Source organism: Oncorhynchus tshawytscha, linkage group LG34 (assembly GCF_018296145.1).
Source record: "Oncorhynchus tshawytscha isolate Ot180627B linkage group LG34, Otsh_v2.0, whole genome shotgun sequence".
Taxonomy (NCBI): Eukaryota; Metazoa; Chordata; class Actinopteri; order Salmoniformes; family Salmonidae; genus Oncorhynchus; species Oncorhynchus tshawytscha.
Genome location: NC_056462.1, coordinates 4778487 through 4806428, shown reverse-complemented (window position 1 = coordinate 4806428; position 27942 = coordinate 4778487). Strand labels below are relative to the sequence as shown.

Sequence of the window (27942 nt, the reverse complement as noted above, 5' to 3'; positions counted from 1 at the left end):
TCGAGTTGAAAAAAATGAGTTCATTTATTATTGAAAATTGATAATTTAAACATTTGAGAGAAAGCATGATCTGTCCAAAAACAAAATGGTTTAAACGAAACAAAGCCTGCAATTGACATACATTATACACATTGTGAATGATTCGGCCATGACGCGGCTAAAGAAATGACAAATAATTAACACAAATATCACAATTACTAGTGCGTCAGAAGGAACGCTAACCAAGCCGTCGCATTGTGCCATTCAAAGCAAAACGCTAAAATGGTATAAGGCAAAAATTTGTCTGAAATCGACCACCCCCGATATATTCACCTATATTAGTCCTTTTTTTTTTTTACAAAAGGCAGGTGACTGCTTTTTACTTGACAACAGGGTGACCTTAAACCCTTGCAGTGCTGAATGCAGGTCATTGTTTAGTGTTTTTTTCCTTTTCACTGTGTCACAATATTGCAAGTTTCCCCTTTTGTGATTTTGTACATACAAACATACTGTCAAAATATATATTTATATATCTGTCCTTAAAAATGGCTTCAGTTAAACATTGAATTTAAACAGGAAGTTGAAAGGTTTGGCTTAGAAGAGAGATAGGAAATACAACACTCGAGTCACATGGATGACTTTTGATGTTTCTCTCAAGAATCGATAACTCGGAATGGGAAACATCCCCAATGCAAAATCAATGACGCTTCCTATAAGCTAATCGGGATTCAAGAGGTTCGTATCCACTGAGAAACAAAAACAAATTACAGAGTAATTAATGTATATCGGAAGTCTGGATTTTTTTTTTAGTTGCGCTTTGTTTTCAGCCATGAAAAAAAACTGTTAAAGAGAACAGAACTTGGGAGCGTCGCGAGACCACAGTCCAACATCTGTAGCTATACTACAGACTGGACAAAATGGCTGCCACAAGGGTTTTCTTTCTGAAGTGTTGGAAGAAAACAAAACATTTGTGTCAAAGTAAAAAAATTGGGAGACATTAATAAAAAAAGGGGGGAAGCTCTCTTTTTCACCAGGGTCCACCACCGCCAGGTGGCAGCGGTGAAGGAAGTTGTGCGTTTAGTCGACAGAGAGAAGTGACAGAGGGGCTTAATGACTGGAAGAGTAAGATTCACACTTTTTTGTTTTCAGTGTAATTATAAGGCTGCACCATCCCACTTGTTGGGCTTTGTAGCACACAAACAATTCTAGTACCCCCTCCCTCCATATGTTACCCCCCCCCCTCCGACAGACTCAATTTCAGCATTTGGGATTTGCACAGAAGCACCGTCCACCCATAGAAACAAACACACATCCACCCGCCCCATCCATTCTACCCTTCAACAGTGACCGAATAGAGAGGCTGCTTGGGTCGTCTTGAGTAGACAAGACAACACAACGGAGACATCTCCTTCACCAATTTCTCTCTCTAGTAACCAAGCTGACAGTGGCCAACATCACAGAGAGAGAGAAAGAGAGAGACATCTATCTCAGCCTACCAAAAACCAGAGACAATAACGCCCCTGGAGGGTGGAGAGAGAGAGAGAGAGACGGAGAGAGAAAGCGTCATTACAAGAGATAAGACCAATTCTTAGAATTCGGCTGATTTCTCAGCCGTCTGTGGATTCTCGCTGATGAACCTAGCTGGTGTGTGATAGCTGTCGTGCTGCTAAAGCTAGCTGTCGTGTTGCTAAAGCTAGCTACTTATGTGACTGGGATCTTGCTGGTGTCGTAGAAGTGTTGTGTGACTCTGTCTTCTCAGGGAGATGTCTCATTGACGTCTCACTGTCCAGATGTCTCACGGATGTCTTGTGGGGGATGCCTCAGCAGTAATAAGTAGCGACATCCGATGTATGGAGTCGTGGGAGTCTGTGTTGTTAGATGTGGTATGGAGGTACACGGTCGCGGAACCAGGATGTAAGAAGTAGCGGTGGTCGGGTGGAACTCTACTCTTCTACTCGTTGGGGATGCTCTGCAGGTAGGAGAGGATGTGCTGGATCTTGACCAGGCGTTCGCGCAGCGTGGTCATGGAAAGCACCGACAGTTGGTAGCGAGGGTCGATGGGCAGCACGGCCAGCAGCCACCAGCAGCAAGCCGGACCGTTGGGTGTCGCCTGGAAGAGAGGAGGAAAGGAAAATCACTGACCAGAAACATGATATCACTCACCCAAAACAATGGACAGACAATGGCTTGTGGGCGATTGTTTTTTGTTGTTGTTGCTGGGCCACCAACAAAATCAAAAGGCTTTAAGGGGTCACAGAACAAACAAATGTGATTGCATAGATTTAAACACTATCGTGACATCTGTGAAAGACTAGGTGGAATAATTGCCATATTGGATACTCCTATCCAATCATTTCAGATCTATAAGGAACTTGAAAGTAGAGGCTAGCTAGTCAGACGCAGTTCAGTACATGCCTTACATCAGACAGATATAATGGAGACACTTTAGATTTACAAGATGTAGTAGCTCATTTCGAGAGTCGGTATCTTAAATAGGCTGTTCTATAACTGAGCCAAGAATCTCAGAAAATGACTGATGTGGTGAATTAGCTTGCATCTTAAGCAGCTAATCTGAACCTAATCTGCCATTTATTGGATGTTGGATGTTTATTGGATGTTGCTGTGTCAGAGTTACATGTTGTTTATTATAAACTGGGTGGTTCGGGCCCTGAATGCTGATTGGCTGAAAGCCGTGGTATATTAGACCATATAACACAGGTATGACAAAACATTTCTTAATAGAAACACACACACACGCAGCGGAAATGTAATCTATTCTTAACTATGGTTCATCCCCAGACACTCATCATTAATCCTAGTATCTCCATATATAGCCAGGGTCCAGCCACACATTATCCCAATTATATAACTGTGCCATTCCAAATGTTCCATGAAAAATGCTATGCCTCCATTGGATATTGCGCCTCCAATTGTATATCTGTGTGTGTCTGTGACGTAAGTGTAGAGGATAAGGGGTTGACACCTTCCTCCAGAGGATTAGTTAAGAATTACCCACAATGATCTATTCTAGATCAGTGGAGAAACCATAGAAAGAGATTCTGTTTCTATGGGAGCGACACTCCACACCATTCTCTAACCCGGCATTAACGGAGCTACTTCCTGTTTTGTAAACCTGGGTCGTATTAATTTAAGGACCAAATGGAAGAAAGCCCTGAAACGGGGAGGGACTAACTGAACTTGTCCAATAAGAAACAATCACGTTCATGCTCTGTTGCAAAACATTTTTGCTATAGTGAGCCCTAAAGGAGAGGGGGAACACTATATGATAGGATGCGGTTTGTGTCTTAGCTCTGACCTGGATGTCGGGCTCTCTCTCGGGCATGGCGCCAAAGTGCTGAAGGATCTGGTTGCGGAAGCGGTTCTTGAGGTTCTGGAACCAGGTGCGCGCTTGTTCGTAAACGGCGTCGTGCAGCTGCTGCAGCTGTGCCAGCTCCTCGTCGTCGCTCACCTGTCAATCAATCAATCAACTCATTTTAACCATACAATAGGGACATTAGGTTTGAAAGCATAGATTGCAGTGTAGGATTCACCAAAACACCACACTACCATAATCCATGGACAAATGGCCTCTGATAAACTAAAATACAATTTTGTTTTTACAGGAGGCCTTCTAAATCAAAGGGTGAATGATGAAATGAAAAGTGGATTATTCAAATTAAAAGATTAGGCTAATTCAAGCTGTGCTAAACTTGCGAGTGGGAGTTATTATCAAGCTATTCACACCTATGGAAAATGGATTTCAATATCATTTTGTCTCTATTTGTGCTTTTTATTGTATAATAGAGGATTATTTTGTGATCCTTTCGTTACAAAAAAAAACTCTCCATAAATTTTTTTTTTTTTTATCCGAACCAGTATTTTCAGGTAAGAGAACATGGGTTCTTACCCTGGTATCCTCCAGGTACTTGATGTCGGCGATGCAGTACCCGTCCTTCATCCCGCGGGTCAGCACCCGGAACCTCTTCCCTCCGATGGTGTCCACCACGGAACGCCCGTCTGGGAGGAAGTGGACGCTCCGGATGATCAGCATGCAGCCGTACTCCACAAATCTGAAACGGGAATATTCTGAACTTTACTTTGTTGTAAAATCATAAAAGTCATTTTGAGGTGATTTGCCAATGGTCTATATTGGTCTATCGATATTGCTAAAATAAAGTTGCATACATAAATTACACATAATTACACGCTTTTGTACAAAGCGACTTAATCATGAAAGGAAATACATTTTACGTAAGGGTGGTCCCAGGGATCGAACCAACTATCCTGACATTGCAAGCGCCACGCTCCACCAACTGAGCTGAAGAGGACCACAAATATATTGCACATGGTCGCTGCATAGTCAAATCAGACAGCCAATCAAAGCATTGTGAAAAGGTACTGGCTCATTGTAAGCAGCCGATTGCAGTGATTTGTCAGTGGCCTATTTCGTTTAAGTGAACTTACACAGGGCCGTTGCATAGTCAAGTCAAACGTCGGCCTTCAACTCATTTGAGAGAAGGTACAGTAGGCTAAGGCATCTTGAAACACAGAAATATTAGCATATAGACATGCTTAAATCTCATTCAAATGTTTTCAATTGTCTTTTTCCATCAGGAGGAGGCTTCAAAGTTGGATTTGATTTGAGGATTTGATTTCAGTCAAAATCCTATTAGCTAGTATTTTCATAAATCTGCAGGCCCCGCCCCATCCCTCTCGCCTTTTAACTGTTGTCCAGGGTGAGGTGACAGAAGGTGACGCATTAGTGCGCATCAGAATGGTGTGTGTGTGTGTGTGTGTGTGTGTGTGTGTGTGTGTGTGCGTGCGTGCGCATTTGAGTGAGTGTCTACGTGTCAATGTGTGCGTGCGCTTGCCCTACGTCAGCAGGTGCTTGTATCGGGCGCCACCGTTCATACCCCTTCTGAGTGTCGTTGATGCACATCCCAAACTGCCGCGTGCCGGTCTCCATGCAGCGGCGGATCATGAGGCGGTAGCGCGGTTCGAAGACGTGCAGGGGGCAAGGCACGGTCGGGTAGGCCATGGTGCACACAAAGATGGGGACATTCTTCGTCAGGCTGCGGAGGGAGAGAGAGAGTTAGATGATGCTGAGACACTCGAGCATCTCTCACAAGTCAAAGTGATTCAAGGGTGACGTGCATTCCAAAGACGAAGTCAAAAATCTATATAAATAGAATTCCATCTAACAGTCAGTGCTAACATTAGGTGAACCTGTCTGCTGTGTGTGTTTTGCATGATCTCTGCTGTATTCATTTATTTACTTTTTAAAGTAGGACAACCAGGGAGAAAGAGAGAAAAGGGTTCAGAGAGAAGCCGGAAGCCATAGCAATACAATTACCAGAATGGACATTCTAGGTTAATTCTATGTCAGAATTCCATGTAAGGAGCACAACTCACTCTGCGAGCTCTTTGGTCTCCTCCAGGTGAGTCTTCTGCCGTTCCGACTGCTCCTCAGACAGGTACTGCTTTATCACTCGGTCCAGCACACTGGTGACTGTGTACTTCCTGGCTGCTAGGTACTGGGGGGGGAGAAGAAAGAGAGAGAGCGAGAGAGGAGGAAGGAAAGAAGATTAAGGTTAAGCTTCCTTTTTGAGGACATGGCCTTTAAGAAGAGGTCTTCCCCAAGTTAATTGTCTTAGGGACCGTCCCAAATGGCATCATGTTCCCTATTTAGTGCACTACTTTTGACCAGGGCCAATCAAAAGTAGTGCCCCATATAGGGAACAGGATGCCATTTGAGACGTAACCTTAGTGAAAGTAAGGACTCCCTTCCAGTTCTAAGAAAAGCAGGCGCTGAGTGGTCGTTGGTGGTGGTCTCCTCTTACCTCTTTGAGGCTCTCCTTGCAGAGGGGGCACTGGGGTGTGTGGTCCAGACAGCGCTCCAGGCAGTTTTTACAGAAGGTGTGACCGCACGGCGTGGTCACCGGTTCGTAGAACAATCTAATGCAGAGGGAACACTCCAGGTCGTTGGGGTCCAGTAGGTTCCTGGGTACGACTCTGTGAGCGCGCGCTGAGGCTCCCTGGCTCGAAACACCACAGGCCCCTACAGAGGAAACAGCAGGAGAACGTCAAGCACTTCACACACCCAAAGTACGCATGCAAACAGACACATCAAAGGTACCTGGCAGTGGCTAATGGGACCGCTGCTAATTGACACTGTGGCGGTTCCGGCTATGCCATTGATATACACGGCGTGCATATTTTAGTTGCTATAACCCAGGAAGAATCCAATTTAAAAACAATGTAAAGAGCCAGCACTCAAGCTAAACCAGGGTTCCCCAACAGGTGGCCAGCAGGCTGAATTTGGCCCGTGGGTGGTTTTATTCCACCCCCCAAAGTTATCTGATCATATACAAATGGAAGCAAGGTTTGAAATGATCATGTTTCATTCAGATATTATATCTGTTCAGGCTTCTTGAGGTCAATATGCAGTCTACAAATTATTAGTAATTATGTTCCGTTCCCCAGACCATCTGCTAAAGGAAAAAACTGCCCGCGGTTGAATATCCCTGAGCTTAACTATTCCCTTTCTAATTACGACATACTAGCAGCGGTCTTGATTCCCACCTCCTTGTTTCTTATGCTTGCTCCCGTGGCTGTAGACGACGTGGGGTCCGCCCTCGGAGGCCGACAGCTTCCTCTTCAGCAGCACGCCTTTCTCCTGGTCCCCCAGCTGGGGTGCAGAGCAGACACGTTTCAGACCCTCATCCAAGCTGCCCAGACCCAGGCCTGGCCCGTGGGCTTGCGTCGAGTGACCGCGGCTGAGGCCCGAACGCTCCAGGCTCCCGGAGCGACCCGGTTTCTGGACGGAAAGAGAGGAGGGGGGAAGAGAAGTGTGAGAAAGAAAGAGAGAGAGTTAAAAAAAAAAGTTAAAAGGAGTGTTCGACATTGTTGATGCATTTTAAAATGAACAAAACACCAAACAAATATCAAAACATAATCGACTTTGGAAACATTTAAGACCGCCCTAGTGATTCAGGGCTGTATCAAGCACGCCAGTTAGCGTACCTCGTGTTGTGCGACGGGGCTGGGGTGTGCCAAGGAAGTGCGAGCCTGGACTTGGTGCAGGGCAGGGTGTTCGGCTTCGGCCTGATGCGGTTGGGCTCTGGCCTGGGCGTCCGCCACCACAGTTTTACTACGCAGGTGAGGCGATGTGCTCTGCGCCGTCTCCCTCAGGCCCACCTTCACGTTCTTGCCGGCCGGAGACAGCAGGTCGCACAGTATCTGTGGTACACATTGCGTTAGTCATCGGAGCAGTGCAACTGGATAGAGAAATCGGACAAATATGGAGGAATCGGAGCCTAAATCACAAAGGAGCTTATAACACGATTCACATGAACAGCGTATAAAGAAAATCCCCCAAAATAGTGGATTAGAAGCCAAGTTCAAGAAGAAGGTAATAATACAATAATAATATAACAAAGTAACACAACATCCTGACAGATTCACACGGACACTACACAGTACAGAGCAGGGGGACACAAGATGTGAGGCAAGGGTCATTCTCTATCTAGGAATGCCCTCTCCAGTCAGACAGAGATGTAGTTAGAGGCTAAGTTTAAGGTCTTGAAGCCGAGGGGGGGCTAGGCTAGGCTATGCCAAGCATGTGTCCCTCCGACTAGCCCGCAATGCAGTAAAGTGGCTGGCCAAGACTGGGAGTGACCACTGGCACCAACGTGGGTTTAGACGTAGAAAAAAAAAACTACTTGTCCAGACAATGTGGAAATTTGCCTTTGGCTTCACAATAACATGATTGACATCAAAAACAAACAAAAAAAGGTTAAATCTGCACTCTGTCACTCTACCTCCACCCAATCCCTCTCGTCCTATATATATATATATATCTCAATGTTATTCTCCTCCTATTCTGTGTTCCACCTGTGTTCTTTCACTCTCTCAGTCCATTACATGTTATTAGATGCTGACGAACCCCCGGGCCCCGTTCCAATCGCTTTAAAATCTATCTAATCGTCATCCATTCCCCCGTTACTCCCAGACACACAAAACGGCCAACTTTTGTATCTGCTAACCTGGGATCCAGGATCACAAGATGGGGAATTTGTGTTTACATCAGCATTTAAAAAGGAGATGTATTAAGCCCCATTTTTTTAGCACCTCATGAGATAGGCTACTCCCCGTATTAGAGGAGTTAAAGAAAACACAAACACACCTTTGCTTAGGCACACAGGCACAAACACCAAACAGACAATCCAACATAGCTCTTTTCAATCAAACCGCGAGAGCAGGTTTCAGACGATACCCATCTTGAGTGGAAAGAGAAGCCATTTGCATGCAACAACTCAGCCAGACAAAGCTCTTCCTAAAGAGGGAAACAAGGACGCAAATCCGCACGTCAACAACACAATCAAAGTTACACAGGCCTACTTTCTCACTCCACCAGGGTCCCCCCCCCCGACACTCCACCAGGCCCCCCGCTGACACTCCACCAGGGGCCCCCCGACACTCCACCAGGGCCCCCTGACACTCCACCAGCCCCCCGCTGACACTCCATCAGGGCCCCCCTGACATTTCACATCGGAAACCCCGTCAGCGATTGAGATCGGACACCGGTCCACAGTGTCTCGGACTTACGTAACAGCACTTCATCTCAGTCCCAAGTTACACCCTATTCCCTACATAGCGCACGACGTAGACCTCTGGTCAAAAGTAATGTCCTGTATAGGGAATAGGGTGCCATTTGGGATGAAGATGGCGGTTTATGTCATTACAGGAGGGCCGACTCACTTGAAAGTAAACTTGTGTCAGTTGATTACAGAAATTGCATGAAAAACACAGCTTCAAAAACATGGGCGTCTAAGTCGGGATGTGGTAACGCTTTATTTTAACTGAGACACCACGTTAATTAGTGAATATATTACCATTAATTACTACCCAAGACTTCACTTCTTCGTCATGGCGCTTCAATTGTAACAAATTACGTAAAGTCCCAACTGTTACCAAGTACTTTTATAGCACATACCAAACAGATACAAGTGGTAATAGGAGAATAAAGTGTAACCAAAAAGAGAAGCAAAGCGATGGATAGGCCTAACTATGCCCATTCCAACTCTTTTTCAACAGGGTGTCCACAAAAAACAAGAAACACGCTTTACTGCCCTCTGAACCTTTACTAAGTCATCATGGAAGCAAAACTCACAGTGCATCATAGTCATTACATTTTCCGTCACCCGCAAAAACAGACGCTTCTCTATAAATAATGTGATTTTGTTATTAAGGCCGCTGTCAGCCCGATATGTTCCATCTCTCACGCAATCGCCTAAGGGCTTGATTCCATTAGGCCCATGCTACGGGTAATAACCTCGCTAGCCGATGCAAGGCCATCAGCAAAGGAAGGCACACAGTGTTCCTTTTCATGGATGGTAAGAAAAGCTGTACCCGGGAAACGCATGGCTTAAGTAAGACAAAAGGGGGTACTCAGAGGGCAAATGGCTTCTTATGAAACAAACTATGGCGCTACGGGGTCTAAACTTCAAACGCTCCTAGAGATAAACATTTTTTAAATATATATTTATTCTAGTTTATAAACTTAGGCACTGCCATTTGTGATGGGGGTCTATCATTGATACACATAGAAGTTTGGCTCAACAGAGCAAACTCTTCACAAAGAAAAGAAAGACACTGAGAAGATACAATATCTCCTTTCACTCATGGCAAGTCCCAAAGCTTCCAGGAAGAATAAGGGGACTTAACCATCATTTCCAAAGCAAATTAGTTCAACAACAACATCACTCTGCCTCCCAACTCCTTCTCTCACCATTTCCACCTCTCGTTTTGCCAGGGTGAAGTCCTCGTCCAGGGCCAGACAGTGGAGGAAAACCTGCAGCGAGTCATCCACCTGGCCCATGTCCTGGAGCACCTTGGCCTTCCAGTAGAAACCCTGGGAGAGAGAGAGAGAGGGACGGGGTTATAATGAGTGTAAGACTTCAAAGTGGAGACTCTGGGAGATAGGTTATGTCGCTACATTTCAACTGGACAATACTGTAATTGAACGACAGCCAGAGGGTGAACCGCTATAGAGAATGGTAGAGAGACGAGAGAGAGAGAGAGAGAGAGAGAGACAAGAGAGAGAGAGAGAAATGAGAGAGAGAGAGAGACGAGAGAGAGAGAATTTGGTATTTTACTAGGATCCCCATTAACTGTTGCAAAAGCAGCAGCTACTCTTCCTTGGGTCCACACAAAACACTAAACATGACATTATACAGAACATTATAGACAAGAACAGCTTAAGGACAGAACTAAGTCAAAAACATTTTTATCAAAAAGGCACAATATCAATACACACACACACACACAAACTATCCAGGTCAAATAGGGTTTGTGCCGTGAGGTGTTGCTTTATCTGTTTTAAAAAAAACCAGGTTTGCTGTTCATTTGAGCATTATGAGATGGTACGGAGTTCCATGCAATAATGGGGTTCAATATAATACTGTACGCTTTCTTGAATTTGTTCTGGTTGCATGTCTGGTGGGGTAAGTGTGTGTGTCCGAGCTGAGTGTAAGGTGACTGTGCAAACAATTTGGGATTTTCAACACATTAATTTTTCTTATAAAAAGAAGAAGTGATGCAGTCAGTCTCTCCTCAACTCTTAGCCAAGAGAGACTGGCGTGCATAGTATTTATATCATCCCTCTGATGACAATGAAGAGCCAGACGTGCCGTTCTGTTCTGGACCAGCTGCAGCTTAACTAGGTCTTTCCTTGCAGCACTCAACCACACGACTGGACAATGATCAAGATAAGATAAAACTAGAGCCTGAAGGACTTGCTTTTTTGAAATGTGGTGTCAAAAAAGCAGAGCGTCTCTTTATTACAGATAGACCTTTCCCCATCTTTACAACCATTCAATCTCTATGCTTTGACCATGACAGTTCACAATCTAAGGTAACACAAAGTAACTTAGTCTCCTCAACTCGTTCAACAGCCACACCATTCATTACCAGATTCAGCTGAGGTCTAGACCTTAGGGAATGATTTGTACCGAATACAATGCTCTTACTTTTAGAGATGTTCAGGTCCAGTTTATTACTGGCCACCCATTCCAAAACAGACTGCAACTCTTTGTTAAGGGTTTCAGTGACTTCGTTAGCTGTGATTGCTGTTGTGTATATGGTGGAATCATCAGCATACATGGACACACAGGCTTTGTTTAATGCCAGTGGCAGGTCATTGGTAAAAATAGAAAAGAGTAGAGGGCCTAGAGAGCTGCCCTACGGTACACCACACTTTACATATTTGACATTAGAGAAGCTTCCATTAAAGAAAACCCTTTGAGTTCTATAGATAGATAGCTCTGAATCCATGATATGGCAGGTTGAAAAGCCGTAACGCATCAGTTTGGTCAATAATATCAAAAGCCGCACTGAAATCTAACAGTACAGCTCCCACAATCTTCTTATTATCAATTTCTTTCAACCAGTCATCAGTCAATTGTGTCAGTGCAGTACATGTTGAGTACCCTTCTCTATAAGCATGCTGAAAGTCTTTTGTTAATTTAAAAAAAACATTTGGTAATTTTTTCCCAACAGATTTCTAAGCGTTGTGCTGCTGCCATGTTATGCTAAGAGTTGTGTAGCTACCATGTTGTGCTGCTGTCATGTTGCTACCATGTTGTTGTCATGTTGTGTTGCTGCCATGCTATGTTGTCGTTTTAGGTCTTTCTTTATGTAGTGTTGTTTCTCTTTTCATGATATGTGTTTTGTCCTATATTTTTTTATTTTTTTTATTTTTAATCCCAGCCCCCATCCCCACAGGAGGCCTTTTGGTAGGCCATCATTGTAAATAAGAATTTGTTCTTAACTGACTTGCCTAGTTTAATAAAGGTTAAATAAATAAAATCAATTAATTAATAAGTAAAAAGCTGACAGCATAGAACCAGTAAAGGCCTCTTGATTAGGAGAATTACTCCAGGCCTGAAGACAAATATTTTCCTCTAGGCTCATATGAAAGATATGACAGACAGGAGTGGCTATAGAGTCAGCTACCATCCTCAGTAGCTTTCCATCTAAGTTGTCAATGGCAGGAGGTTGATCATTATTGATCAATAACAATCATTTTCCCACCTCTCCCACACTAACTTTACAAAATTCGAACTTACAATGCTTTTCTTTCATTATTTGTTTTTTTTATGCATGAATACGGTGGCTCACTGTTCATTGTTGGCATTTCCTGCCTAAGTGTGCCCACCTTACCAATGAAGTAATCATTAAAATAATTGGCAACATCAAATGGTTTTGTGATGAATATGCCATCTGATTCAATAAAAGATGGAGTTGAATTTGCCTTTCTGCCCATAATTTCATTTTAAGTACTCCAAGGTTTTTTTTCCATCATTCTTTATATCATTGATCTTGACTTCATAACAGTTTCTTGTTTTTGTTGAGTTTAGTCACATAATTTATCAATTTGCAGTAAGTCAGATGTTTGGCCAGACTTATTAGCCACTCATTTTGCCACATTTCTTTCAATCATACAGATTTTCCATTCCTCATCAATCCATGGAGCCTTAACAGTTCTAACAGTCAGTTTCTTAACAGGTGCACGTTTATCAATAATTGGAAGAAGCAATTTCATAAATCCATCAAGTGCCGTGTCTGGATGCTCCTTATTAATCACATCAGACCTCCAAATATTTTTAACATCATCCACATAAGAGTCACAGAAAAACCTTTTGTATGATCTCTTATACACTATTTTAGGCCCAGCTTTTGGAACTTTGGCTTTCCTGGATATAGCCACTATATTGTGATCACTGCATCCAATGGGTATGGATACAGCTTTAGAACAAAGTTCTACAGTATTAGTAAAAATGTGATCGATACATGTGGATGATCTTGTCCCTGTAGTGTTTGTAAACACCCTGGTAGGTTGATTAACAACCTGAACCAGATTACAGGCACTGGTTACAGTGAGAAGCTTCCTCTTAAGTAGACATCTTGATGAAAAACGGTACTTATTAAGGTCCCCAAGAAAGTAGACCTCTCGGTTTACATCACATACACTATCAAGCATTTCACACATATTATTTAGATACTGACTGTTAGAACTTGGTGGCCTACAGCAACAAAAGGTTTTTGATGTGCCAAGTGAACCTGCAACCACAACACTTCAATAACACTTGACATAAGATCTTCTCAAAGCATTACAGGGATATGGATCTGAATATATAGAGCAAAACCTCCCCCATAAATGTCTCTTCTATTGATGTTATATCCTTGTATTGCTACTGCTGTATCATCAAATGAAGTATCTACGTGAGTCTCAGAAATGGCTAATATAGGAATGCTGGCTGATGTTAGCAAGTTATTGATTTCATGAATCTTATTTCTAAGGCTACATATATTAATATGGGCTATTGTCATCCCTTTCCTGGATAGCTTATCAGAGATAGACATAATATGGAAGAGAGCAAACAAAACAAGAGAATGAATATATACATTCAGCACTCCATTAATCAATTGGTGTGTGTGTGTGCTGAGGGTTTGAAGCTGCAAACTCATAGGCTTGGCTCTCTCATGCCTTCCAGGGAGGGTGGACAATGAGCCTGTCATAGCAGATGTAAGCAATGTCCTCACGTGCGCTGGCAGCTTTCATGGCTGGGATAAGTTTGTTCCTTTTCTGGAGAACAGCTTCAGGATAGTCCTCATTGAGGAAGATATACATTCCTCTCAAGTTATTGGCTCTTCCCAGAACAGCTACCTTGTGCTTGAACCTCAGGAATTTGACCACTATCGGCATGGGCTTGTCACCAGGGCCGGTGGTGGGTTTTCCAGTCCTGTGGGGGTGCTCCACCTCAATCTTCCGGTGGGCCATCTTCAATTTCTCAGAGATCATTTCCCTCACTTTGTCTTCAGATTCCATCCAGGTCTCATGTGGGGATTCTTCAATTCCGTCCACAACTATGTTGTTCCACCTTGATTGTCCCTCGAGATTATCCCTCTGAGATTTCTCCGTCATTGTTATCATGGATTCACACACAGAACTGATGTCCTCTCTCAATGACTTACAGATTGCCGTCATCTTGCCGTTCTCCTGTTTCACCTCATCGAGCTGACCCTGGGAGAACTGCAAACTTTTCTTCAGGTCCTGGACCTCTCTGGTCAGGTCGTCCATTATTTTATTTGTTGAATCGACCAGTATTTAGACAAAACACTTGAAGCTATTTTTTTGTTGCTGTAACTGCTTGTAGAACCATTTTTGTTTGTTTAAAAGACCCTTCACCTGTGATAGAGAGACACCACTGTCCTCAGCGGTATTCCCGCTGGCTTTGGTCTTTGTCATGGTAGCTAACAGCGTAGATTACGCTGCTAATCCTCACAGTTCCAGACAGGGCAGGTCACGGGGAAGATCGAACACAACAAGCATCAGGGATCGACAGCCACAAACCCCGGGACAATCCGAGGTCCCAGGCACAATGGCAAACTGGGACACGGGCTGTGTTCTAGCCCTCAAGAAACCCCACTAGCTTGAAAGGCAGCTACGCCAAATAGCTCCTCAGACTCGGCCTTGGCAGGATCACTGGTCGGCAGGATCACTGGACAGAGAGTAGCAGTCCCAGCAACTGATGCCAAATGCGTCGCGGGATCCAAAGTAAAAAGTTAGTTAGCTACTAAGAAACTTTCCAATACACTTTAAAAACAACAATCTTTTCAAAACAACAAACCAAGCTCTTCCTCGTTCAACAGGAAGTGTTCATCAGGAGAAGGGGCCCTAGTTAGAACACAATGCAGTGCCAACAACACCTGGATCACTCAACATCAATTCAGTTGCCAGGCTTCACTGAATAGGATTAACATACAATGCAAAAATTCCTAACCCCTTGGGGTACTGAACCAGTTTGTCTTCTCTCTAAGAGAGGCATGACTCGTGCTGAGTAGCCTAGTTTGCTAAACTACACATTACCAACTAAATCAGCAGTTATGGGAAATACACTTTGAAACAAAAGCTGTACCCTATGTGGCTCCTAGCTCGGGCCTTTATGTTTATCCCCAACTATATATTTCCACTTCTTCAACTAACCTCTCACTATTAAGAATAACCGCGGGGATTAGCATGTCTTGGGGGTATGATCTTTGACCCTCTGCAACTTTCTCACTCATCATTTCAATAACCATTCTTCTATGAATGTCCATGCTTTCCACCTGGCTACCCCTACCCCGGTCAACAGCTCTGCACCCCCAACAGCAACTTGCCCAAGCCTCCCCCATTTCTCCTTCACTCAAATCCAGATAGCTGATGTTCTGAAAGAGCTGAAAAATCTGGACCCCTACAAATCAGCTGGGCTAGACAATCTGGAACCTTTCTTTCTAAAATTATCCACCACAATTGTTGCAACCCCTATTACTAGCCTGTTCAACCATTCTTTCACATTTTCTGAGATCCCTAAAGATTGGAAAGCAGCCACGGTCATCCCACTCTTCAAAGGGGGAGACACTCTAGACCCAAACTGTTACAGAACTATATCTATCCTACCCTGCCTTTCCAAAGTCTTCGAAAGCCAAGTTAACAAACAGATCTCCGACCATTTCGAATCCCATCATACCTTCTCCACTATGCAATCTGGTGTCCGAGCTGGTCATGGGTGCACCTCAGCCACGCTCAAGGTCCTAAACTATATCATAACCGCCATCGATAGAGGACAGTACTGTGCAGCCTTCTTCATTGTCCTGGCCAAGGCTTTTGACTCTGTCAATCACTGCATCCTTGTCGGCAGACTCAATAGCCTGGCTTCTCAAATGACTGCCTCGCCTGGTTCACCAACTACTTCTCAGATAGAGTTCTGTGTGTTAAATCAGAGGGCCTGTTGTCCGGACCTCTGGCAGTCTCTATGGGGGTGCCACAGGGTTCAATTCTCAGGCCGACTCTTTTGTCTGTATACATCAATGATGTCACTCTTTCTGCTGGTGATTCTCTAATCCACCTCTACGCAGACGACACCATTCTGTATACTTCTGGCCCTTCTTTGGACACTGTGTTAACTAACCTCCAGACGAGCTTCAATGCCATACAACTCTCCTTCCGTGGCCTCCACCAACTGCTCTTAAATGCAAGTAAAACTAAATGCATGCTCTTCAACCGATCGCTGCCCACACCTGCCCGCCCGTCCAACATCACTACTCTGGACGGTTCTGACTTAGAATATGTGGACAACTACAAATACCTAGGTGTCTGGTTAGACTGTAAACTCTCATTCCAGACTCACACTAAGCATCTCCAATCCAAAATTAAATCTAGAATTGGCTTCCTATTTTGCAACAAAGGATCCTTCCCTCATGCTTCCAAACATACCCTCGTAAAACTGACTATCCTACCGATCCTTGACTTTGGCGATGTCATTTACAAAATAGCCTCCAACTCTCTACTCAGCAAATTGGATGCAGTGTATCACAGTGCCATCCGTTTTGTCACCAAAGCCCGATATACTACCCACCACTGCGACCTGTATGCTGTCGTTGGCTGGCCCTCGCTTCATATTCATCGCCAAACCCACTGGCTTCAGGTCATCTATAAGTCTTTGCTAGGTAAAGCCCTGCCTTATCTCAGCTCACTGGTCACCAAAGCAGCACCCACCCGTAGCAAAATAAATAAACATTTTTATTCACAATTCATTCAGGGTCATCCGTAATCGTGGTAGAATCCACATTTATGTAGAAGTGTAAACATATAATATTTTTATTTACAATAAAAGTCCTTCCAAAATGACACAATACATTATTTACCATTCATTTCTAATGGGCACAAAATAATCTGAAACACAACCAAAATGAACTGCAAATACATTTTGTAGAGTTTGTAGAGTCACAAGCTTGATGTCATCATTTCGTGCTAGGAATATAGGATCAAATACTAAACTTTTGACTACTTTATTTATAAGAGTATTTATGGTAACGGTCTAAAGATTATTTGACCGTTACCATTTGAGAGAAAAAATATTGTTAAACAAAATCTCTTTCTCTGAGCAATTGTATTAGTATAAAATATTATAATTTCCCAATTTCTTTGAGCATACAATATAGCTAAGTATTTTTATTATTTATTTTATAGTCATTATTGCTCATCTTTTTCAAGGAGGTAAATTTCAGACCCCACTGTATATTTCCACACTATGAGGTTGGAATAATACTGTCAAATTATGAAAATTATGATATTGCCCTTTGAGAGTAAGAGCGGTTTGAAAAGACCACCTGAAATTTCAGCCTTGGTGGAATGGAGTTTTGGCCTGCCTGGTGACATCACCAGGTTGTAAATGAGTTAATAGACCTATAAGAAAGGAGAGTTCCAAACCTCTCTGCAAATAACAGCTAGTTATCAGAATTTCCCCTCCCCACTCAGACCACTCCCAGACAGTCTTAGCAAAATTCTCACTTGTGAAATTGCTGCTAAGAAACTATTTTTGATTATTTTTGCCCATTTTAATTGAAAACAGTGACAGTAATGCTCTTAATTTTTAACCCAGAAATGATTTGGTATTAAAATAAAAACATCTGCATTGGACCATTAAAATAGCTCAAGGTACAGTGAAAAGAAAGTGTGACCAAATGTGTAACAAACAAAAGCACAACTCCCAAATGAGAGGCTCTGAACCCTCCATCAAAAAAAATTACGTAAAGGAAAAACAAATCAACATTTGATAACAGAAAAAAAATCCAAAGGTATGGAAGGTTAAACAGTAATATTATATAATTTATCAAGACTTAAAAATAGAATTAGAGGACATAGTGAACCATGCTGTTTATAGCGATAAGTCATCCTTAAATATATCCTACCGGTTCGTATTCAGGATGGCTCTGCTAACACATTTAGACCTGACTGAGCCACTAATCAGCCTCCACTTTCCCTCCATGACGCATCACACGGTGTAAAAAGCGTGGAGGATATAACCGAAGCTATAGGCTTCTAGTTTCCTGTTTAAAAGTGCCACAGGGTGCCTGGTAAGTACTAAGGATAATGATAGTGCTGGGGAGCAGACAAGTGAATGAAGTAGGCCTCAGCGAACTTAAAACCTCCGATAACATTTGTTTTAATTTCCTAAATATATTTTTATTCTACACTTGTGCCTACTGAACTCAACACACAGTTTGCCCCATTGATCCAGTAACCTACCTCTGCAGAGTGGGCAGAGCTAAGACAGAGTTCAGCGTCCTCCAGGGCCAATCGGTACTGCTGGAGCCCGGTGTAGGCCTTGACCCGTGACCACCGCACTGCCTCATCCCCAGGATCTGGGAAAAAAGGAGGGAAGGAAAGAGGAAGAGAGCAGAGACAAATTATTTGATTTAAAAAAAAATGAAAAGTTTTAAATTTCAGACAAAGCCCAATTTCTAAATATTTTTTGATCTGTCACCGAAGATGACCATAACTCTAGGGCGAAACATCCGTGTCATGAGAAAAGCATACATTCAACATAATAGCAAATTATGACGGAATGAAAGCTTAGGCTACATTCCATGTCAAACACATGACATGAAGACACATAGACATTAAAACCAGTAGATAGTGATAGCACATACAATGCATTCGGAAAGAATTCAGACCCCTTCAATTTTTCCACATTTTGTTACTTTACAGCCTTATTCTAAAATGGATTATTTGTTTCCCCCCCCCTCATCAATATACACAAAGTATAATAATGACAAAGCAGAAAAAGGTTATGACATTTTTGTCATTTATAAAATCAAATGAAAAGCGGAAATATGGCATTTACATAAGCATTCAGATCCTGCAGAAATGTTTTGGTACCCTTCCCCAGATCTGTCCCTTGACACAATCCTGTCTCGGAGCTCTACAGAAAAATCCTTTGACCTCATGGCTTGGTTTTTGCTCTGACATTCACTGTCAACTGTGGGACATATAGAAAGTAGAGGTCGACCGATAATGATTTTTCAACGCCGATACTGATACCGATTTATTGGAGGACCAAAAAAAAGCTGATAGCGATTAATCAGCCATTTTTTTATTTTTTATATTTGTAATAATGACAATTACAACAATACTGAATGAACACTTATTTTAACTTAATATAATACAACAATAAAATCAATTTAGCCTGAAATAAATAATGAAACATGTTCAATTTGATTTAAATAATGCAAAAGTAAAAGAAGTAAAAGTGCAATATGTGCCATGTAAAAAAGCTAACGTTTGAGTTCCTTGCTCAGAATATGAGAACATATGAAAGTTGGTGGTTCCTTTTAACATGAGTCTTCAATATTCCCAGGTAAGAAGTTTTAGGTTGTAGTTATTGTAGGAATAACTATTTCTCTCTATACCATTTGTATTTCATTAACCTTTGACTATTGAATGTTCTTATAGGCACTTTAGTATTGCCAGTGTAACAGTATAGCTCCCGTTCCTCTCCTCGCTCCACCCTGGGCTCGAACAAGGAACACAACGACAACAGCCACCCTCAAAGCAGCGTTACCCATGCTGAGCAAGGGGAACAACCACTCCAAGTCTCAGAGCGAGTGACGTTTGAAACGCTATTAGCGCGCACCCCGCTAACTAGCTGGCCATTTCACATCGGTTACACAAGCCTAATCTCGGGAGTTGATAGGCTTGAAGTAATAAACAGCACAATGCTTGATGCACAACGAAGAGCTGCTGGCAAAATGCACAAAAGTGCTGTTTGAATGAATGCTTACGAGCCTGCTGCTGCCTACCACTGCTCAGTCAGACTGCTCTATCAAATCATAGACTTAGTTATAACATAATAACACACAGGAATACGAGCCTAGGTCATTAATATGGTCGAATCCGGGAACCTATCATCTCGAAAACAAGATGTTTATTCTTTCAGTGAAATATGGAACCGTTACGTATTTTATCTACGGGATGGCATCCATTAGTCTAAATATTCCTGTTACATTGCACAACCTTCAATGTTATGTCATAATTACGTAAAATTCTGGCAAATTAGGCGGCCCAAACTGTTGCATATACACTGACTCTGCGTGCAATGAACTCAAAAGAAGTGACACAATTTCACCTGGTTAATATTGCCTCCTAACCTGGATTTCTTTTAGCTAAATATGGCAGGTTTAAAAATATATACTTCTGTGTATCGATTTTAAGAAAGGCATTGATGTTCATGGTTAGGTACACATTGTAGCAACGATACGCACCACATCGATTATATGCAACGCAGGACACGCTAGATAAACTAGTAATATCATCAACCATGTGTAGTTAACTAGTGATTATGATTGATTGATTGTTTTTTATAGGATAAGTTTAATGCTAGTGCTAATGAGAGGCAGGTGGTTAGAGCGTTAGACTAGTTAACTGTAAGGTTGCAAGATTGAATCCCCGAGCTGACAAGGTGAAAATCTGTCGTTCTGCCCCTGAACGAGGCAGTTAACCCACCGTTCCTAGGCTGTAGTTGAAAAAAACTATGTGTTCTTAACCGACTTGCCTAGTTAAATAAAGATTAAATAAATTAGTTTAAAAAATAAAAACAAAAAAGTTTTTTTTTTTTTTAATCGGCCAAATCGGTGTCCAAAAATACAGATTTCAGATTGTTATGAAAACTTGAAATCGGCCATTCCGATTAATCGGTCGACCTCTAATAGAAAGTTCTGTGCTTTTCCAAATCACGTGAGCTCAATTTCGAGTCTCAAAGCAAAGGGTCTGAATAGTTATGTAAATAAGGTATTTCTGTTTTTTATTTTCAATAAATGAGCAAAAATGTCTAAAAACATGTTTTCACTTTGTGAATCCATTTTAGAATAAGGCTGTAACGTAACAAAATGTGCAAAAAGTGAAGAGGTCTGAATACTTTCCGAAGTAACTGTACGTCATCCACATATTCGTACGGAAAACTCATGATGGCGCATGAAGTATGAAATATGTATTTGAATGTGAAGCTCCCCATATTGCTGAATGGAGCTGAATGGCAACAAAAAATGTCTTAGGATCATGGTCAAAGTGGCCGTGACTAGCAAAGGATGATGGTCGATGTAGTCGTTTTCATCCTACCTGAGAGAGTCAACCCAACGCTGCTAGATGACGTCGGCGTCAATACCGGATACCAGGTGAATACCACGTGCATCAGGGTGCAATCACTATTTAATTAAATATCTTGATTGGTAGCAAACTTCTAAAGAGTTTACCGAGGGGATCGAACTAGATCATAATAAACACATTATAGAGCCCAAAATGGGCATCTAAAAAATAAATAAATAAATGAGTCTGTTCTAGCTATCTTAATTTACATAGGCTTTCTAGTGCAGACCAGGGTTTTTGGCACCACTAGGTTGCTACGCAGTAGCCAACCAGCAGAGCTCGTGACTTCCCACTTCAGACCGTACACTGGGGGCCTGTGAAGACCGTGACACAGTAGTCCTAGTTAATGGTCCAAGGCATGAAATTGGTCCGGAAGGTCTTAAATCAGTCCGGAATTGGCGGCAGAGAGAAGCATCCTGCAATTCTATAAATGAGAGAAACTTCTGAAGTGTGAAAGCTAATTTCCTGCAATTCTAAGCATTTTGCCATGGCTATTTCTGTGTTCTTATGCTCAAAAATTATAATTTTTTAAATCAACAGGGACCCCCAATCAGGGCCCCTGGGCATTATACACTACGTAGCCTGTCAGTAATCCAGCCATGCCAAAAATACTTCTAAATTCAAAGTTTTGGACATTTCCGTCATAGCATTTATTTGGTGATTTCTAATTCTCAAAGAATACATTATAAAACAAGTATGTAGGTCAATTATATGTTCTACATACTTTGTGTGGGTTTAGTCATTTAAGTTTACACTGAAAGCGTTTTAACATCCTAAAGATTGTTTTCTGAAACAAATATGATTTTTTTTAAATATACTGTTTATATATATATATATATATATATATATATATATAATAAAAAAAATAATTGTTATTTTTGTTGTTGTTGTATGGAGGCTAAATGAATACAGGGAAAACACTGTAGACCAGGTTAAGCTTCCCAGCTTTCAGCTAAGGTCATAGACTAGGCCTATTTGGTCTTCTATGATGAATGTTCAAAATCATGTGCGTCGCTGGCAAGAAAAGAGACACACGTTGTGGCATCTTGTTTGCGGTTTGTGGTCCAAGATGGGCCTCTGTGATTCTGAGCCTGTGGCTAGAGGTGACATGTCTACAAAACGCACAAGGGTTGCATCTCCATAGTTCAAAGTGGCTTCCTCTCCCGGTCTCCTTTCCTTCACCCACCCTGTCTCCTGTCCAGCAAGACCCCTGGATAGGAGACACTGTCTGGTTTGCTTTAACCTAACATGCCTTTGTAGATCAGTACAGATGAAGGACAAGGTCAAGAAAACTAAGCCCCTTTAGACTATTGAGATGCACCCCGGTGGGTTTTCCGTTGTATTGGGGAAAAGACAGATAACGACTGTGTGATTCACTTCACTAGAAGGGGGATTACTCCATATTAGCTTATGTGCTTCAGGCTTGGCTAGCTCACCAAGTCTCAGACAGATACAGTGATGTCATAGCGGTGGCACCTCTTGTCTGGTTCTTGCTGCTCTGTGGTGGTGACCGACTGTGCCACCAGCGTTGGCACTGCAACTGTGTCACACGTCTAGGCCCCAAAACCAAAGTCACCTCAGCGAAGTCCTTAGCTAACCCAAAATGCCACACTGGCTATGGGCTCTTACATTTGCTACCACGTCTCACAGTTGCCAACATTTCCACATTAAACAATGTTGAAAGATAAGGGCACAACTTTCCACCTCTAGACCAAACAATGCTTTTTGCGCTCATTTAAACCCAAATCAAAGAAAGCAGCTTTAGGCTACACTTATATTCAATAAGTGCTCAAATATTGATTTATTAATAAGTGAGATCAGTTTCACGTCAAGAGAGAGGGGAGCCTGTGCAGTTTGATGAGTTATCTTCACAGAGGTGCAAGGGTCTTGGAAGTGACCTTATAATATGGCCGAGGCTATGAATAAGGAGTTTTCGCACCCCGCCCCACTGGGAAAGTATTTCTCAAACCTAAAGATGCAAATCCCGTTCTGCACGTGTTATTTTACACACACATTCGCGGTTCTCTCTTTACCTACCCCTCAACCAATGTGATCCGACATGATGATGATGATGATGTAGGCTATGTCTCTGCCTCATATTTCTGCACAGCTGCGATTTGAACAAACTTTCCAAAAATATATATGAAGGCTACATTACAACCGTCTCATTCTGTTGTCATGGATATTAGCGTAGCACAAGCAAGACGGAGTCGACACATTGCATTGGGGAAAAACAATTAGCGTTGTGTGTGATGATGTCATCTTTTTAGTTTTGCTGCCATATAGCCTGCAGTCTGCTTCCAGTTTAGCCAATGTGTGTAACGACTGCCTGTCTGTGTCTTGCTTGTTTGATATGCTGTGCAGGCTCTAGCTTCTGTTGTGCTTATGTTTACAATAGTATATAGTGTTTTTTTTTTTTTTTACAGTCAAAGAACTATGTTTATTAAAACTATTTTGTGTACAAGCGACAGCGGAGTCACAGAGTGACTGAGCAGTAGCTGACAGGAAGTAGGCTAGCGGATCTTGCATGAGCAGAAATCTTCGTATTTCTAGCAACAGCAAGTCGGGTTCCAGAAAACCCAGAACTCCATTATAATACTACATCACAGCAAGAACAACTTCGGGTTGACTCAGATATCTGTCATCTTTATGTTATACCTCCACACCCCCTTATTAAATGTATAAACATACACCAGTTTAGCATGGCTTAGAACAGATGACTTTATTACTCTTTAGCGTTTACTTTTTTAAATATATATATATATATATATATATATATATATATGCAAATAAATGTCTTCTGAAGAAACAGCTTCTGCATATTTTGGTCTAATTGTGAGGTCAACAACCATACAAGAGATTGTTACACATTTTTCTCTCAATGTTCTTGCTCTTATCATTCAAGTAAGTATTTACTTGACATGCTGGGGCTACATTTAGCATGTTATTGTGCATGTTATCGTGCAAAGCATACTACTTGATGTAATAACACGCATCTACAGTACATAGGTGCCATTAGAATTCCTGAGTAGGCCTTCACATTGGTTAGTATCTGTAACTGTTGATCTGATCGATTTCAGACTTATTTTCCAGGAATAAATTGCTTTCCGATAAGCTGAACCATCAAACAAGGCCTATGGCTGTCAAGGTGAGATTTTGAGGTCGGTTTCGGTTTGATTGTTACAAAATAATGACGCTTTTTCATTTTGGTTTCAATTATTTATTTATTTTTACATTAAATGCTCTATGCATTATGTTGGTTGAATGCTGTAACACAGAATAAAAATGAAAAGTCCCATGATGTTAGTGACTGCCCATTACTGATTATTACTTATTAACCATCATTTACTCACATTTACTTTAATAATATATTTAAGTTGTTGTGTATATTGAATTTGTTTTATTTGATGACTTTATTATTTCATTCCAAGTCTTCATTTCATTTTCCGGTAGATACCTCGCGAAGCAACTGGTCTCTATCCCTCTCGATAGTGCATTTTTCTGTCTTCTTTTGTGTCTGCCCCCACACTAACCTAACATAGCAGGCCTAAAAGGCTGCGTTTACACAGGAAGTCCAATTCTGATATTTTGTCCACTAATTGGCCTTTTGACCAATCACATCAGATCTTTTCACATTGAGAGCTTTTTCAGAGCTGCTCTGATTGGTCAAATAACAATTAGCGAAAGAAAATATCAGAATTGGGCTGCCTGTGTTAATGCAGCTGAAGAAACAATGGCTGGACAAGTAGGCGAGCAATGGATTATGGTAATTTGTTGTTAATTATGATGTTTTCTGCACTAAACTATGTAACATTTTGGCATGATGTAAACTACAACTCCCTACTAGGCCTACGTCGCACAGCTTGGGCTTGATCTGATTTCTCTAAAGAAACAGCACTGAGCTCACAGAAGTTGTTTTTTTAAAACAAACAATGGAATTCAGATAATTTAACAGGTGTCGGTCAATTAGTTGTTTAAAAAACAAAAAATAACTGAAATGTTGGTTAATCGCTCAGTATTACCCATAGGAGACAGAATGACAACTTTCAGGAATATCTTAGGTATTTTTTTTTTTAATATCACTAATTGTATGTCTGGTGTCATTAACCTCATCTAATTACTGAAGGAATCTAGACACAGCCTACAGCAATAACTGTAGACTTCCGTGCTGTCACTTTTTATTTGCCTTCGCAATATTTGCATTGACACTCTCTCTGCATTTGGACTTTTTAGTGTCTTATGTACCAGTAGAGATTTGGCAACACACAGGTATACACCCGTTTAAAATGCCACCACGTGAACTGCACAGCCATGCCTTGATTGGGCAGCACATTTAGTCTTTTTCGGACTTTGAGAGAGGACCAAACGTTATAACATGACTGTTTGGCAAACCCATCCCCCGCTACTTAGTTACAAAACGTTCCACTGTGTCACGACCTACCTTATGAAACTCGCTGCTTGTGCGCATGCCCAATTTAAGAAATGTTGTAACAGGGTGGCACGAGGGTTACATCAGTGGCACAAAGGCTGAGTTCACGCAGGCAGCCCAATTCTCATGTTTTCCAATTATTTGGTCGTTTGACCAACCACATCTGATATTTTTCAGATCTAATCGGTCAAAAGATAATATTTATGAAAAAAAAATCAGAATTGGGCTGCCTGTAAACGCTGCCAAAAAAGCTACAGTCAAACACATGACAATAATGGTCAGTGGAACTCCCCTTCCCTACTCTTTAATAATAAATACCAGAAACAGTAACAGGGAATGACTAAAATAACTTTGTTTTCATGCTTTGACATATTTCCTAAATGTCTCATCATAGCATACAAAACAAAGAACGGAAGTGATATCCACAAGCCTTTCCTCCCCCCCACTCACCAGATTCAATCATATCTGTCGCTAGTGATACGGCCTCCTCGAAATGTTTCCTTCGAGACAGGTCTTCAATTTCACTAATAGCTCTAGACCTTTTCAGCTCCTCGGGAAACCACTTTTCCAAAAGTCCGAATAGAATCACATTCGTTTTAAGCTCCGTCGGCATGCCTCCTACCTCGCTACACAGCTTGCATTTGGAGAGCAGCTGATGTTGTAAACATCTTTTACAGTACGAATGTCCACAGCCGATAGTCACGGGCTCGCCTAGAAATCTGTGACAATTCGAGCAGTCAAAAACATCCTCCTCCCCGGCGTTATCCACAATATGTAGCTTTCGTTCCGAAGGCGCCTCATCCTTTCCCAGCTTTCTCTTGAAGTTGCGCAGAATACAATCCACTAAAGTGCTCATCTGCTCCGGCCCTACAGAACCATATCTCAAGGCCATCGAGTAAACATCGATGGCTTCTTTGAGACGGTTTTCTGATGCCAGTGCATCAGCTTTTTGTAAAATAAGTGTGTGGTGGTCTACATTATCCTGCTCCTCGTCCCAGTCGTATTCTGGTTCGATGAAGAATCCTCTTCTTCCTTCGACGTCGTCCTCTCTGTCGGGGTGTTGGACCGACATTGTAGGCTAGATGATCGGCATACAATGTATGCCGGTTATTATAAATGTATTTAAAAACTGTGTTTAGCCATAGCTGTAGCCTACAATGTGTCTCTAGTTTATGTGCCAGTAGAGACTTGGCAACATACAGGTGTACACCCGTTTGTTACGTAAAAATGCGACCACGTGACCGGAATCGCAGTTCCTTGATTGGCCAATGAGTCTCGATTATAAAACCTGAGTTTAGAAGTTTCATAACTACGAAAAGCTTCTGACGAAAAGTGCGCAGACGCAGAGTGTATCACATTGAGATAAAAAAAATCATTTAAATATAAAAAGAGGCGTGAACAGCTTTTTTCGCTGTGCCGTCACTAAATAATGCAGTGGCGTAAACTTTAAAATGGTATGTGGAGAACAGCAAAAACAAACTAAAATGGACCAGCCATTAATTATCACCTCAATATAACGTTTAAAGGTCTGTGGGACGGTATGTAAAACGTTAGCTACTCGACCGCAACATAAATTGACTAATTTACTTGTGGAATGTCGCATACAATGCACCAAGAAATAGATGCGTAATACGCGCCATCAAATTAACAACAAGGCCGACTTCAAATATCAATGTGAAAGTAACCGATGCATAAAACAGTTGACAGGGAAGGCAAACTATGCCAGATACATTCTACACATGCATTGAAATAAAACGCATACATTAAATGACTTAAGTCTACTTAGGCCTACAATCGACAGGGACTCATGAAGAAAAACAAACTCGAACAAATAATGACGAAAATCACGAAAGGAAAATCTACACATGCCTTTTTAAACGGAGCCAAGGCCCCGTCCATGATTCAGGTGAATGGACAGTGCCTCCGTACAGGTAGGCATTGTGGAGCTCGTTGGTTTGGTGCTGAATGGACAGCGTCTATGTTTAGTTGCCAGTTAATAGTATTATTTCATTTATGGGCCCTTAGACATTTTTGGGGCAGTTAGGTAGCCTACAATGAGTATATGAAAATCATAACTCGCACGCAGATATTTAGAAATGGTATGTAGGATATATTGTAAATTGACACTCCTCATAAAAAAGATTGCCATCCCCTTGCTATAGGCTTTATGAAGCCAACGTTGTGGAACGCCAAAACAGTGTAGCCTACTAAGACACTGACTCTGCGCTTCCCACCGACATTGTCTCTTGCGCATCCCGCTCATTTTTTGCATTTCAGTTGTGTTTATTGTCATACCAATACATGAAACCAAAATTGTGCTAGCCAAATGGGCGAATAAATGTAAATATATACTGAAAAAAATATGAAGGCAACATGTAACAATTTCAATGGTTTTCCTGAGTTACAGTTAAGGAAATCAGTCAAATTAAATACATTCATTAGGCCCTAATCTATGGATTTCACATGACTGGTCAGGGTCGCAGCCATGGGTGGGCCTTGGATGGCC

General features: G+C 41.9%; 1 protein-coding gene across 1 annotated transcript; it reads right to left on the bottom strand.

The window, feature by feature from the left end:
• Window positions 1–5: 5 nt before the first annotated feature.
• On the bottom strand, window positions 6–26668 carry lonrf1l (LON peptidase N-terminal domain and ring finger 1, like). Its single transcript, XM_024398461.2, has 11 exons — window positions 25887–26668; window positions 18113–18228; window positions 9770–9892; window positions 7003–7218; window positions 6562–6796; window positions 5820–6037; window positions 5392–5513; window positions 4893–5051; window positions 3887–4049; window positions 3296–3448; window positions 6–2089 (listed from the first exon to the last, which is right to left on the bottom strand). Exons 1-11 carry the CDS (start codon window positions 26506–26508, stop codon window positions 1931–1933), a joined length of 2286 nt encoding a protein of 761 aa, XP_024254229.1. The 5' UTR covers window positions 26509–26668; the 3' UTR covers window positions 6–1930.
• Window positions 26669–27942: the final 1274 nt, after the last annotated feature.

Excerpts from the sequence above, each read along its gene's own strand:
- lonrf1l (XM_024398461.2), bottom strand. The coding sequence starts at position 26,508 with ATGTCGGTCCAACACCCCGACAGAGAGGACGACGTCGAAGGAAGAAGA. Across the intron at positions 6,038-6,561 it reads CAAGCATAAGAAACAAGGAG|GGGCCTGTGGTGTTTCGAGC; the intron begins GTGGGAATCAAG and ends TTTCCTCTGTAG. Across the intron at positions 3,449-3,886 it reads AGTACCTGGAGGATACCAGG|GTGAGCGACGACGAGGAGCT; the intron begins GTAAGAACCCAT and ends ATTGATTGACAG.